Source organism: Scleropages formosus, chromosome 17 (genome assembly GCF_900964775.1).
Source record: "Scleropages formosus chromosome 17, fSclFor1.1, whole genome shotgun sequence".
NCBI lineage: Eukaryota > Metazoa > Chordata > Actinopteri > Osteoglossiformes > Osteoglossidae > Scleropages > Scleropages formosus.
In genome coordinates, this window is record NC_041822.1 from 1880073 (window position 1) to 1894789 (window position 14717).

Sequence of the window (14717 nt, forward strand, 5' to 3'; positions counted from 1 at the left end):
ACACACAGTACTTCAGTCCACTCCCTCTTCCTCTCTCTGTCTCCCACCTCTCTTTATCTCCATCCCCCTTCCGCAGAAAATTTAACCCATCTCCCGTTTGCACTTTTGCACTGCATCTGAATTAACACGTAGCTGCCCAAATGATAAGAAAAGAACCCAACAATACAAGAGGAATTAAAAAAAAAAAACACATCAACAGCTCACAAAACCCATAACCTTTTCCGTATTAATACAAACTATTATACATCAATAACAATAAAATCGACCAACACACAGCACTACGACGTCATATGAACTAATGTAGCAGAGGCTACAATAATATCCACAAGACAAGGGGTCCATTAAAACTTGTGACCAAGACAGGACAACAAAATGTCTGCTAAAACCCGAAAAGACTCTTCCACCTCTCCTTAGCAGCTCCGTAACCACACTGAATCGCATCCTGCTTCAATCTGAACATTAGCTCTACATTAATTTCCAACAATACTCCCCGTGCTCCCAAGTCTGCCCTTTTCTGAACAAGGCTGACCCTTGCATTCCCCAATTCTTGTTTAGTGACTGAGAGCTGCGGTAAGAAAACTGATGGACGACGCCGACACTTGGTCTCAGGTTACAGAAGCCTTTATTGCAATACGTGTGCACACGGGTGAGCCTCCTCCAGAGAGTTACGCAAAGGACAGGTCTCCTCCAGAGAGTCACACTGAGGACAAGCAGAATACAGATATTTATACACTATGGGGTAGGGCTAGTAAATTTCTGTTAATAGAACTGTTAGTTCAGCCTTGTACCTTGTTCTTCTTGTAGACGCGTGGGTAAGCGAACTCCTCTCATCCCACGGGAACAGTTTCTTCTTGTGATGTTGCCACCTTGTCTTTGCGTAGCAGCAGACCAGGTGCACTGGGTGTATTACATATTCTTGCAAGCAATTACTACAGACAATCCCTAATTCATCGTTTGAAGACGAATAAAGAACCTTACGAAAAGTAAAGTGAACAACTGATGAAATTTTCTCTCACAGAGCCAATGTCCTAAAGAAGACAGCACTCTTTCCTTTGGGGGTCCATCCCTTCATGATCTCATCAAAAGCCAGCTCAGTTTTGCCATGTAGGCTTTTGCACAAGGACTCCACCTGAGACCAGACTGCCCTAGCATGCCCACAGTAGCAAGAAACAAGCCTAAGGGTCTCTGTCCCTGTGCACGTGGGCCCCAAGACCTTGAGAGGCCCCTTGCACAGCGAGAGACTGCCAGCAGCATCCTGCTTGGACTTCCAAGGCCCAAAATACTTGATCCTGGTTTTCCTGAGGTTAAGTGTTGCACCAGATGCTCTCTGAATGCCTGAGTTAAGCACAAGATGGTTCCATTTGCATACTGTGCTAGTCTAACCATGCTCCTGCTGTCCCCCAGAATGGGCAGGCTATCTACTCCTAGGTGGGCCTGGATAGAAGCCAGCAGCGGCTGTTTGTGGAGCATGTAGAGGAGGGGAGACAAAGGACACCCTTGCCTCACACCACTCAGCTGGTGCACCCACTCCGTTGATGGACACTTGGCTACCGACGTTACAGAATGCTCCAACCCATCCCAGGAAATTAGGGACAAAGTCCAACCTGCCCAAAACCTTAAAATGGCAGTGGCAGCTGAGTCTTCCTTGTCTTTTCCTGGTCCCAACTGAGCAGCACGAGGGAAATTTTTGCTAAAGCCAGGCAATCGTATCCTGGATAAGATGTAAATTCCAGGTTACAGATTGCCCAGGCACCTGATACGTTTGGTTATGGTGTAACGGGACAGGTATAACCTTCCTCAGGTGCTCAGTGAGAGTTTTTACAGTGATTTTTTTACATGGACACAGAGTGTGGTAGGGGCCTCCAGTTGTTCTGTTCAGCCTTATCACCTTTCTTGAACAACAAGTACAAGACCCTCAATCTCACTCTGAGCGAGCTTGCCTCAGCCCACCACTTCCTCAACAACCTCAAGAAAAGCAGAACCAAGCATGTCCCGAAAGGTGGAACAGAAATCTACAGGCAGGCCGTCTTTACCTGGAACCTTCCAGTGGTTCATCCTCGCAAGTGCTTTGACAGCTCTACCAAGGTGATGGGTGGCTCTAGAGAGGTTAACCCTGTAGATGTTGCAGTCTCCACTGGAGCATAGACACAAATAGCTGTAATCTCTTGGCCTCTCCATGTGGCATCCACCTCCAGGACCCTGCCTTGATCAGCTGTAAATGTAGTGACATTTTAAAAAGCACAGTCTCCAAAATTGCTTCACTCATGTAGAGTGGATGCCGCCTACGGTCCAGTATGAACTTCCCTTTTTCCAGATCCTGGAAAGCTAGGCCACATCCCACAAGTCCTGGGGGTGAATTTCCTGTTACTTAGACACACATACTGGGAGCTGTACATGACACAGGGGGGTGCGGTGGCGCAGTGGGTTAGACCATAGTCCTGCTTTCCGGTGGGTCTGGGGTTCGAGTCCCGCTTGGGGTGCCTTGCGATGGACTGGCGTCCTGTCCTGGGTGTGTCCCCTCCCCCTCTGGCCTTACGCCCTGTGTTACCGGGTAGGCTCCGGTTCCCCGCGACCCTGTATGGGACGAGCGGTTCTGAAAATGTGTGTGTGTGTATACGACACTCACAATTTTTAAATCATGACACTATCCTAGGTGCTGTACACAGAGGCTGATACGTGGGGCTGTTGATGGGCATCCTAGTTTTTTTTATCTGCATTAAATAGGCAGTTCTGTTAAATAAACTTCAGAATTTTAGAAAGCATTTAAGTTTCAAGTTTATTGTCATAGATACAAGTACCATGTACATGTATCATGAAATTCTTCCTGAATGCTTCTCCACAGACTATGGACAAAGACAGAGACAACAGAAATACTGCATCTAGTGTTCTCGTCAAGGTGCAAAAACCGCAGACTAAACACCAAGCTAAACTCCATTCAAGATGAAGAAACCAGTCGTTGTCGTATTTTTTGAGACTTTACTGATGACTCCTTCACCAAGACATGGAGTGAAAACTGTGACCAAAATACAAAAAAAATTAAAGAAAATCAATTTACAAAAATAGTGTGTATCATTATTTTACATAACAAAACATTATATAGATGTGGAAAACATTAACATAACCGTACAGCTTACATGTACATGTTCGTTTGTAAAAACATTCTTAGAACGTAAATTGTTCTATATTTTTATAAAATAATTCTTAATATCCTATCTTAAGACTCTAAATGATGAATTCCAGTCACTTAGGACACTGATTTCTCAGTCCTTAGCTGTGGATGCCATCAGATCCTTGTGCTGCTGGCCATGTGGCGTCCTTGCCTTTCCTGGTCTGACAAACAGGAAGTGATGCGCTTGATTTTTGAATAAACTTTATCGACAAACAAAAACGTTACAAAACTCTACAAATGAGCTAATAATGTCTTCTAGACATGACACTGCACAAACAAAACAATGACAATGACAGTGAGTAATGCTAATAGCAATGACAATAAATAGTGGTAACAGTAATAATAATACCAGTTGACAGCCAGAGAACTCAGAATGAGAGAATGAGAATAAGAATGCTTAAGATGACAGTATAATTTACCAATGTCCTTGGGTGGAGCAGTCCAACTCCAGTTACTAAAGGTAGCACATTGGTTAGTGTTGTATACTCTTACAGCAGTGGGGAAAAAGCTGTTCCTGTACCTGGCTGTGTGGGTTCTAATAGACCTGAGCCGCTTTCCAGATGGCAGAAAAGAGAAAAGTGCCCATGCGGGGTGACTATGATCTTCCATTATGCGCATTGTCTTTCTGAGGCAGCGTGTGGTGTAGGCGTCCTGGACTGCTGGTAGCTGTGTACCAATGATTCTCTGAGCTGTTTTGACCACCCTCTGTAGGACTTTCTTGTCCTGTATGGAGCAGCTGCCACACAAGGATGTAACACACCCTGTGAGGACAGACTCGACAGCACACCTGTAGAAAGTGGTAAGGACTGTAGTGGACATCCAGGCTTTCTTCAGACGCCTGAGGAAGTGGAGACGTTGATGGGCCTTCTTGATGGTTGATGCTATGTGCTCAGTCCATGTGAATTTGGCAGTGAGGGTGACCCCTAGGAATCTGAAGCTGTTGACCCTCTCTGCAATGTCCCCCCCATGTAGATGGGTGCATGAATCACCAGCTCCTTAGTTTTACTGACACTGAGACACAGGTTGTTGTGCTGGCACCACTCTGCCAGGAGCCTCACCTCCTTTCTGTAGGCTGTCTCATCATTGTTGGTGATCACTATGGTAAAGGTTTTTTTCTGTGAAACTCCAAAACGGAAAAAAGGACACCTCTCCATGTAACATATCTTAGTGTAGATACTGTAACGACTGACTTAAGAGTGCTCCATCTAAACAGAAACGCATGCTGGCTGAAACGCTTGTCCCAAGTGGTGTCACGGCAAGCCAGAGCCTAACCCGGCAACACGGGGTGCAAGGCTGAGGGGGAGGGGACACACCCAGGACAGGACGCCAATCCATCACAAGGCACCTCAAGCAGGACTTGAACCCCAGACCCACCAAAGAGCAGGACCCGGCGAAGCCCGCTGCACCACAACGCCCCCCCAAAACAGAAACAGATTACTGTAAATAGTTGTGGGAGATAGATTGTGGGAAATATAAGATGTGCTGAAGTTTTCTAGTGCTCTTGCTCATCCTCTTTGTTTTACATTTTATTTATTTAGCAGATACTTTTCTCCAAACTGACTTCCAATGAACTCTATGTAGTGTTATCAGCCCACATACTTATTCACCAAGGTGACTTACACTGCTAGATACATTACTTATAATGGGTCTCTCATCCATAAATCAGTGGAACACACTGTCTCTGTGTCACTCACACATGAGGGGGGGCAACCTAAACCACATGTCTTTGGACTGTGGGAGGAAACCAGAGGAAACCCACACAGACACGGGGAGAACATGCAAACTCCACACAGACTGAGTAGGGATCAAACCCACATTCTCTTGTACCACCCAGGTACTGTGAGACAGCAGCACTACTCACTGCACCACTGTGCAGCCCCTCTCTTGTGGTTAGTACTTTGATATGTTTGCTTCTTTCTTTGTATTACCTTTATACTACTTTTACACTTGTTTTCTTTCTTTATAATATAAGAGTAGTGTAGTTAGAAAGCTGGCGGAAGACCCAGTTTTTTTGTTTCCAGGGTGGAGTTTGAAAATGGCTTGTCTACATGAGTTGGGTTAGGTTATGCTTTTTATTTGTATTTGATTATCCTTTGCATTCTGTCCACTTTTGTAAGGTTTGCTTGTTGCTTTATTTTGTACACTTTTATTGTCATTTCACCAAAACATTAAACATTGTCCTGATTGTGCACCATATTTCTTGTAAATTCATAACTCAGCTCATACAAAACCTTTATGTTACACCCCTACACAACCTTGGAATTGTAACAAAAAAAGATTTTATTAAAATAGTGTGCCACAGTCAACTAAGTTTTGAAGGTATTTGCAGTGTGAATTCAGTTGTTCACCAATAGCATCCACCACATCCATGAGTTCATGTGACTCTGCTGATGTCATTTCAGTTGGTAGGTTCTTCTGTAACATCCAGACACAGCCATGAAGTACAATGATCTCCACAACAGCACATAGATACCGGTGCACTGTGCAACCCCACCCCTTTTATAGGACTGGGGGGCTGGTGATGAGGGTAATTGAAAACAGGTCTACTGGATTAGTTACGTGATGCACAGGTGGTGCCTCTGGTGAACATTAGGCATTAGGCATCCCCAGGGGTTGTGAGACTTTCTCCGTTTTCCAAACTCAAAAATAAAAGGAATAAAAACCATTATGTTCATACAGTATAAATGAGTACACAATCTCTGCTAATAGAAAATGAAAATTAGGATCTAACATTTTTGTCATTTTGGTTTCCTATACAAAAATTAATTGGTTGTGTTACCTGCATTATTATCATTAGAAAGGTATTGATATACATACCAGAAATAGATACACGTTATTACAGCCACTGCAACACAACTGTAAAACATAAAATAAGATTTTATTGCATTGTTCCTTTAAATTCTACATCTGGATCTTACATTATCTAAAACAAAAGAATACTAAACTGAATGGGCTGAGAACAGCCTTGCTATCACAGGTGTGGACTGTTGTTCTCAACAGCAAACCTTAGAGGAAGACTTTGTCACCATAGTCAAACACAGCCCCAAGCTCTAACAGTAGGCAATACAATAGTAGCACGTAGCCTTAAAAAGTTGTGTCAACACAGTTATACACCTGCTACTCGCTAAATGGTGGTAATTTAATGAAATTACCCTGTTACGCAAGAATCAAATTGACATGAATTCTCATATTTCTCTATTTTCAGGAAAATCAGTTCCCAGACAACAAAAATGTCACCTAAAACTGATTTAAAAACCAAAAATATAATGTATTTTTACGCATGACAACTACACACTATGTAAAAATACAAAAATATTTGAAGCTAGATGCAAGATCTTCATTATTGCAAGAGATTAAAGCTTTATTTACATGAGGGCAAGGGCATTCATGTTTGAAGCTGTTTTTATGATTGGGGCACGTGTGTGCATAGTCATGTGCATAGGCTACATACTGTTGCTGTTATCTGGAGTCCACCTCTGCATATTATTGCAGCAGAGAACAACACCCCAGTCCATATATTTCAAAAAATAAAACTGAGTGTGTTCATACCATTAACAGACACGTGGTCTATGTTTGACTTGTGTCTCTCCTCCTGTTTAAAAAATGTGTTACTGTGATTCCGCATTGCAAATCAGGCAGCATTGACAGCACTCTGATTCAATGGTATTGAGGACTGTCAGATTGACAGTAATCTAGCCCAATGGTGTTGGGGGGCACCGGGGCCAATCATATTTCGGGGGGGGGTGCCACCCCTTTAGAATGCTCCTGCATGTACATGTACATTTACATTTACATTTACACAACTCAAGAAAAGTACAATTTATGCATTACATTAAGAGAAAGAGACATAGCTGCAGACATGTGACTCAAGTAAACCTAGTTTGTTACTTACCACTTGTTGCACCGAGGTTCATCTTTCAAGTAGGTGCATAAAAACACAGGATAGACAAATTCTGAACCCTCCTACCAAATTTTTTAAAAAAATTTTTTTATATAATAAAATACACAAGCAAGCAAAAACAATGTCAGAGTAGTGGCTGAATAAAGGCTTTATCTGGTGATGCTCATGAAGTTACGGTGCATGAACATTTACACCACACATGTAGCTGTCGAAGCATGAAGGGAGGAAGGACGGTGTCCTTATCCTACATTTTAATCTGCTCTGGCACTAGAATGGTGTATGACCCTGAGAAGTAGACCACAGCACACACCCTGACCTTTTCCCAGATCTTCCCCATGCCCAATACCTGACTGTTATCATTCAACAGCTCCTGTTTGTATAAATAGCACAAATGCGTGTTTTGGAGGCACCTGTCTGTGAGTCAGTCCTGCTCTCAGAAAGTGTGCCAAAATGATTTAAATAACTAAATTACTACTTACAGTATATGTTTGTACTTTATTTCAATAAGGTCTCATGGACTCGAAAGCCACCCATTTCTTGTAATACTTTTAATCAAGGTACTTATCTTGAATTGATTCAGGAAAAATTAACCACTTGTATGAAAGGGTACATAATTGTAAATAGCTTAACGTTGTGTGTCACTTTAGAGCAAAGCGTCAGTTAAATGAATTAATAATAATAGCATCTGCTGTTTCAAATGTGACATTATGTTGTAATGGCTTGAGAGTACAAGATGGCGGCAAGGTAGCACGCAGTGGCCACTTTGGGTCCACACTACAAACTGCCTACAGTCCACAGCCCATGTCCGCATCTGCGTCCACGTCCTGTCCTGTGTGTTTATTTACTGTCTTGTACTCCTGTTCTGTGTTGCACCATGGTCTCCGGAGAAACAATATTTCGTTCCACACTATATAAGCTAGATAGAGGAATGACAACAAAAACAACTTGAACTTAACATAAGTACGATAAGTTTCTTTAACTTGGTACAGACAGCTTTGGCATAATAGACACTTTTTGTCTTGTTATGCCCATTCTGGTCTGTGGAAAAAAGACACACACTACAACATAAATGGTCCATCCATCCAAACCGCTCACCCCCTGCGGGGCACAGGGAACCAGAGGCTAACCTGGCACACAGGGCATGATGCTGGAGGGGACACACCCAAGACAGGACGCCAGTCCGTCACAAGGCACCCAAAGTGGGACTCGAACCCCAGACCCACCGAAGAGCAGGACCTGGACCTGGACCAACCCAACCCAACCCAACCCAACCCAACCCACCACACCACACCACACCACACCACACCACATAAATGGTGCTGCACTGAATTTTTGGCCTGTAGTGTAAGTGCTGTATATTAGCAAAAGTAACAATGTTTTTTTGTATGAGAGCCTGTTAGGAGAGGAATTGGAGTTTTTGGGAAAATGTTGATTGCTTTTCTGTATGAGAAGCAATAGTGTGTGTGGAAGTGCCAACCAGCCAAAATCCAACTTCTGGAAACCACTTGTGGTTTTCTACACAAGGAAGGAACAGCAGTAGCTTGAGAAGTAATCCAAGAGCAGTAAACAATCAGGCAATGCAGTGGAAAAATTGTAGTTCGTTTTGATATTTACCTTATAAGTGCGATTACAAGTCCAAAATGATAATTGATGGATTCACTGGCATTTTGGGTTCCACTCTGCTTAGATGAAATATCTTAAGTGTACACAACAATAGATCAGTGTTAGAGCACATGCCACCAGCTCAATGCTGCATTTAAGCATGTTAAAGCTAGATGACATTAAAACTACTTACCACCCTCCTGTGGCAAAGGTGGGCAGGCTAAAAAAAAAAAAAAAAAAAAGTTAAATACTTGCAAAGTTGTTAAATGTTTACTCCAGAACACCAAAACTGCCTTTGTAGGTACCACTTATTTTCTTCTCGAGGCTTACCTAGACATCCTTCCAGTATTCATATACTGTACATTTACATAATGTCTGAAGCACTGTAAAATACATATATTCTATAAAAGCTGTAAAAATCAGATGTTTGGTTTTATGCTCATTCTATTGTGTTTATTTTCTTTAACACACACGGAATGTCTATGGCGAGCCAGAGCCTAACCCGGCAACACAGGGCTGAGGGGGGAAGGAACACACCCAGGATTGGATGCCAGTCCACCGCAAGGCACCCCAAGCAGGACTTGAACCCCAGGCCCACCACAGAGTAGGCCCCAGCCAAACCCGCTGGGCAACCACACACCGCCCGCTATTTTCTTTAACTGAGTTTTTTAAATAATTATCCTTCAATGATGTTCTCTAGGGTGAGGAACTCGGTCACCCGGGAGGAGCTCGGAGTAGAGCCGCTGCTCCTCCGCATCGAGAGGAGCCAGTTGAGGTGGCTCGGGCACCTGTTCCGGATGCCTCCTGGACACCTCCCTGGTGAGGTGTTCCGGGCATGTCCCACTGGGAGGAGGCCTCGGGGCAGACCCAGGACACGTTGGAGAGACTACGTCTCCCAGCTGGCCTGGGAACGCCTTGGGGTTCCCCCAGAGGAGCTGGAGGAGGTGTGCAGGGAGAGGGAAGTCTGGGGAGCTCTGCTTGGACTACTGCCCCCGCGACCCGGTCCCGGATAAGCGGAGGAAGATGGATGGATGGATGATGTTCTCACACATAAGCACATTTGTCTGAACATCTACTGTAGTTTGCACCGACTGAGGAATACACCTACTGGAATCAATATAAATAAACTGATTTTTCTTCTTTTTGGCAGCATTACTGGTTTCATTTAATTTGTGATTACAGTTAATAAACATCTACTTGTGCAGTTTTGGTCAGAAATAGGTTGTGTGGTTTGATGCATTCATTGAGATGATTGAAAATATATCTAAATTTCAACTAGTTTTAAGGGTTTCCAATGATTTGGTCTGGTTTATTATAGAATGTTTTGTCATTAATGAGCCTGCATAAAGAATGTTACGTTGTGTGGTGTTTTTGTCAAGACTGTATGTGTTCAATAAAGAGCAATGAAAAACCCTGTCTCCCGTAGCTCCGGGGGGCTCTACAATAATTACAAAACCAGTTTCATCTAGTTTCACACAGAATGGCACCAGGATGAGCATCAAAAAAATCCCTGTTTCAGACCAAAAGATTCTTTCACATTTACATAGTTTTTTTGTAACTACATACAGTAATTTTACTACTTCCTTAACAGTTAACCACCATGAGAAAATGTAAATTCCATAATTTACCAACAAATATATTAGACGGATAAAGACCCCTTGGACCTACTCATTTATTTATATAAATCATAATACTCACGTTCATAATCTGATTTCAGTGGGATGCCTCCTCCTTCAAAATGAAACTTGTCTGCATTGTTTTCAGTTGGCAGAAATACAGTTAGGTTATGCACGCATGGGGTGTATACTTTGAGGGAAGTGTCCGCACAGCTTTGAATCTCAGATTCGTTTACCCAGAAAGGGGTGTTTTCGCTTGTGTTGTAGATTTTTGTTAATTTTTCCGGACATCCTTCCTCTTTGCAGGCAACGCAAAAGATCTTTGCTGCAGGGATACAACAGGAACGAACTGAGAGGACAATACACAACAGGAATGCATACACAGGAGGTGTAGAGGTTGCGGCTATTGCCTTGCAGGTCTGCAGGTTCCCGATTTGAAAAGTGTGCCAGGGAATTAACAGGGGAATGAACTGGAATCCAACGAAACATCATACATGTAATGTGGACAAGATCCATAAAGTATTTATGGTTAGCAAAAGAGTCTTTTTACTTGAATCACATGCCAAACACTATACAAACATCATTCAGTCGATCAGGTCATTTCTGATGACGTCATGCATGACAGGTGCCGACACAGTTCAGTACATATAACAATAACAACACACAGTGACATTGCTAATTGGATAGAACACAGACAATTTAAAAATTCGAAAAATAAACAAAAAGCAACACATAAGTTGTAAGTATCCTGGGCATAACACACTCCCTTGTAAAGAAAATCCACTACAAATGTTTGAGATAATCCGTACGCTGCTGTTCTAACAATGAACTAATGACTTCATCAGAGCAATATTAAACAATAACCACAGAGTTGTTCAGGAGTTGCGTTTGATTTGCCAAAGCATTCCCATGTATCTCCTGTACTCATTTCTCTGGACTAGCTTCCTATAGCTGCCCGGATCAATTTCAAGACCCTGGTTATGGCCTACAAATACATCAATAGAACTGCTCCCAGCTATTTACAAGACGTGATCAACCGCTACACCCCAACCAGACTGTTACGCTCTTCCACATCACCTTTTCCAGACTCACTTCACCCATGATCTCTTAAGCTCAAGTAAGGTGTCAGTGTTCATGCATCTTAACTTTATGATCATGCCCGGACAAGCCTTTACAGAGCTACTCCTGGAATGTATGTAAATGTTTGTGCATCTCTTAAAAAAATGATAGTAGGAAGGTGATCATGTCATGTTCCAATCCGGAAATGAGCTGACAGACCTAAGTGCAGGTTGAATCGGCTTTTATTTTTGGGGAGCTTCCGAGAAACGTAGTCATTGACAGGCGTGGGTCTTCAATGTGCGTTCGTTCTTGTGAGGGAAATCCAAAAGACGTGGTCAAGGGACAGGCGAAAAGTTCAAAACACAAGAAGTCAAAAACCAGGTCAGGACACGGTAAGGAACAAGGAGCTGGGCCGGGGAGGGGGACGGGGAGAACAAGAGTGCTGACTCACAAGGTGAGTGAGCGCTAGGCAAACAAGGTTCCGCGTTAGCTGTAGCTCTGCCTCAACCTTTAATGCCTCCATCCTCGCCAAGCCCCAGGTGTGACTTGTTGCTCCAGTGGTGTGGGCGTGGCAGATCAGGAGTTATCAGTATTCTGAGTTTTATGCAACTACTTGTGTGATGAACATTGGTGCATATGATGGAAAGAAACTAACTGTACTTAAGATTCACACATCTGCAGCTGTTTCTTTTTCTCCTAATGTAATACACACATAGTATTTTCTATGAAACGTACATCACTTTGGAGAAAAGCATCTGCCAAATGAATAAATGTAAATGTATTTTTAGGGCCTATGAATTTAGCTGATGGTTTTCTCCAAAGCATCGTACAAGGTTAAGCTACTTGCAGTGATTTACCCTTTTGCACAACAGGCTAACTTTTACTGGAGAAATTCAAGGTAAGTTCCTCAGTCAAGGGTACTAGTAGAAAGCTTGTCCAAATTTCTGAATAAGTGTTTATATGATCCAAATTATTACCAGAATATTTTCTGTTGACTGGTTTAGGTTGTTACCACACACACACACACACACACACACACACACACACACACACACACACACATTTTCTGAACCGCTTGTCCCATACGGGGTCGAGGGGAACCGGAGCCTACCCGACAACACAGGGCGTAAGGCCGAAGGGGGAGCGGACACACCCAGGACGGGAAGTCAGTCCGTCGCAAGGCACCCCAAGCAGGACTTGAACCCCAGACCCACTGGAGAGCAGGACCCGGTCCAACCCACTGCACCCCTAGATTGTTACCATTGTAGTGCAAAACATCATCATTGTGTTGGGCTTATCTATATCTCCGTGAATTCAATCCTCTCACAAGAGCAAGTTACCTAACAAGGTGATTTCGCAGAAGAAATAAACCCCCTTAAGTAAGAACTGTGTAGATTTAAATACATGAAACAACTTCCATACATTTATTTCGAGCTTGTTTATCCTCTGAGGTTTGTGGTGGCAACAGGCCTGGCATAGATAATGATGAACAATGTCCACCCCCTCCTGCGGTTCCCTAAGCATTACCATTTTACATCAGAGATATAAACTCTAAAAGATGTCCTTGATCTGCCCCAGGACCTCCTCCGAGCAGGGCAGACCACTTTGACTGATTCAGCTTGAGCTGAAGATCAAAAAATGTATTCCAAGATAGTCACTGAATACTGAATTACCCGTCTTGTTTGTCAAGTATGCAACCCTATTTTCGTATCTACAGAAAACCTACCATATACCAGAAGAAAAGATCATCTTAGATTTTAAAGCACGTCATGATTGTATCATAGAATTAGAACTTACTTTCATTTAAGGTGGCCTCATCAACAAGAATCAATAATCTAAATCCAAAGACAACGTAGAAAGCTGATGAAAAAGACATTTGGAAGGTTTTCTCAGTCGTCTCACTGCCTTAGAATGAAAGTGAAAGCATCTCAGCCTGCTGGTGAATGAACAAAAGGAAATACACTCGATGTAAACATTCATAGGGGGTGTGGTGGCACAGTGGGTTGGACTGGGTTCTGCTCTCTGGTGGGTCTGGGGTTCGAGTCCTGCTGGGAGTGCCTTGCAACAGACTAACTTCTTGTCCTGGGTGTGTCCCCTCCTTCTCCAGCCTTATCCCCTCTGGTGCCAGGTTAGGCTCTGGCTCCCCGCGACCCTGAATGGGACAAGCGGTTCAGGAATGTGTGTGTAAATATTCATGCAGCATAACTTTAAGATACATGTAAATATGCAATAGTAATATTTTCTATGAGATGTACGCCACTTTGGAGAAAAGCGTCTGCTAAATGAATACATATAAATGTAATATGATTTCTGGGAAATATATTCACTTTTACCCTTACTGCCAGTGTAGGCTCTTAATATCAATGGCAGAAAAAAACAATAGCACATGATTAATTGTTTAATGAATTTGTTTTACACTTCTAAACTATCAGAATTTCTGTACAAATGACTTCTAAAATTTGATCTGATCTCTATATAAGTGCTAATAAGATATTAAAGTACTGTAGTTTGGTTAAACAAATGACACACAGAAAGTTGTATCGTGATGATACGGGTGCAATGGTAATGTGGATCTAGGCACATAGGTTTCTTAACAGTGCTACATGCTTGTCCAAGGCAAAACAGCATGACTAACAAGATCTCATAAAGACAAAACAGCAATGAAGGCAGTAGCAAGTAATTTCACCAATGGCAAAAATGAACTATAATGTGATTTAGAGTCTGTAATGTTTGGCTCCTGGATGTTGCCCTTTACAGATTCACCTAATAGATCATAGGAGTTGCTGGTGGCTGGTAATACTCCAGAGAGGGTGCTGTCTGGTGGTTTTCAGTGCATATGACACCTTGGGTCATACCGTGGTCTAGACTCCTTTTCCTGCTGATTGACACAAGTAATGGGGTACGAGTGACTATATATACATATGGTGAGAGTTTCAAAGGAGACACTGGAAAACATCAAGACCTTGTAAAATGTGGCAGAGCCTCAGGGTTGTATGTGCTTGCTGCATACAGTTTGTGCACACCTTTGTGTGTGAGTCAGGATACAGAAGTATTAATGTATATACTCTTTATACAGGTATGCGCCGCTTTACGGCGTTTCGAGCAGCGACGGACCGCATATACAACGGTGGTCCCATAAAAATATAATAGACAGAAAAATTCCTATCAAAGAGAGACGTTACAGAATCTTGTTGAAGCAAACGTCCTAGCATGGTGCATGGGCAGCACGGTGGCACAGTTAGTAGTGCTGCTGTCTTACACGCCTGGGTGGTGTGAGAGGACATAAGTTTGACCCCCACTCAGTTTGTGTGGAGTTTGCATGTTCTCCCTGTGTCTGTGTGGGTTTCTTCTGGGTGTTCTGGTTTCTTCC

General features: G+C 42.9%; 1 protein-coding gene across 1 annotated transcript; it reads right to left on the reverse strand.

Moving 5' to 3' along the window:
* Nucleotides 1-1012: 1012 nt before the first annotated feature.
* On the reverse strand, nt 1013-13242 carry LOC108938962 (uncharacterized). Its single transcript, XM_029259698.1, has 7 exons — nt 13145-13242; nt 10371-10613; nt 8866-8892; nt 8685-8766; nt 5987-6025; nt 1605-1711; nt 1013-1335 (listed from the first exon to the last, which is right to left on the reverse strand). Exons 1-7 carry the CDS (start codon nt 13221-13223, stop codon nt 1013-1015), a joined length of 900 nt encoding a protein of 299 aa, XP_029115531.1. The 5' UTR covers nt 13224-13242.
* Between the last annotated feature and the right edge of the window lie 1475 nt (nt 13243-14717).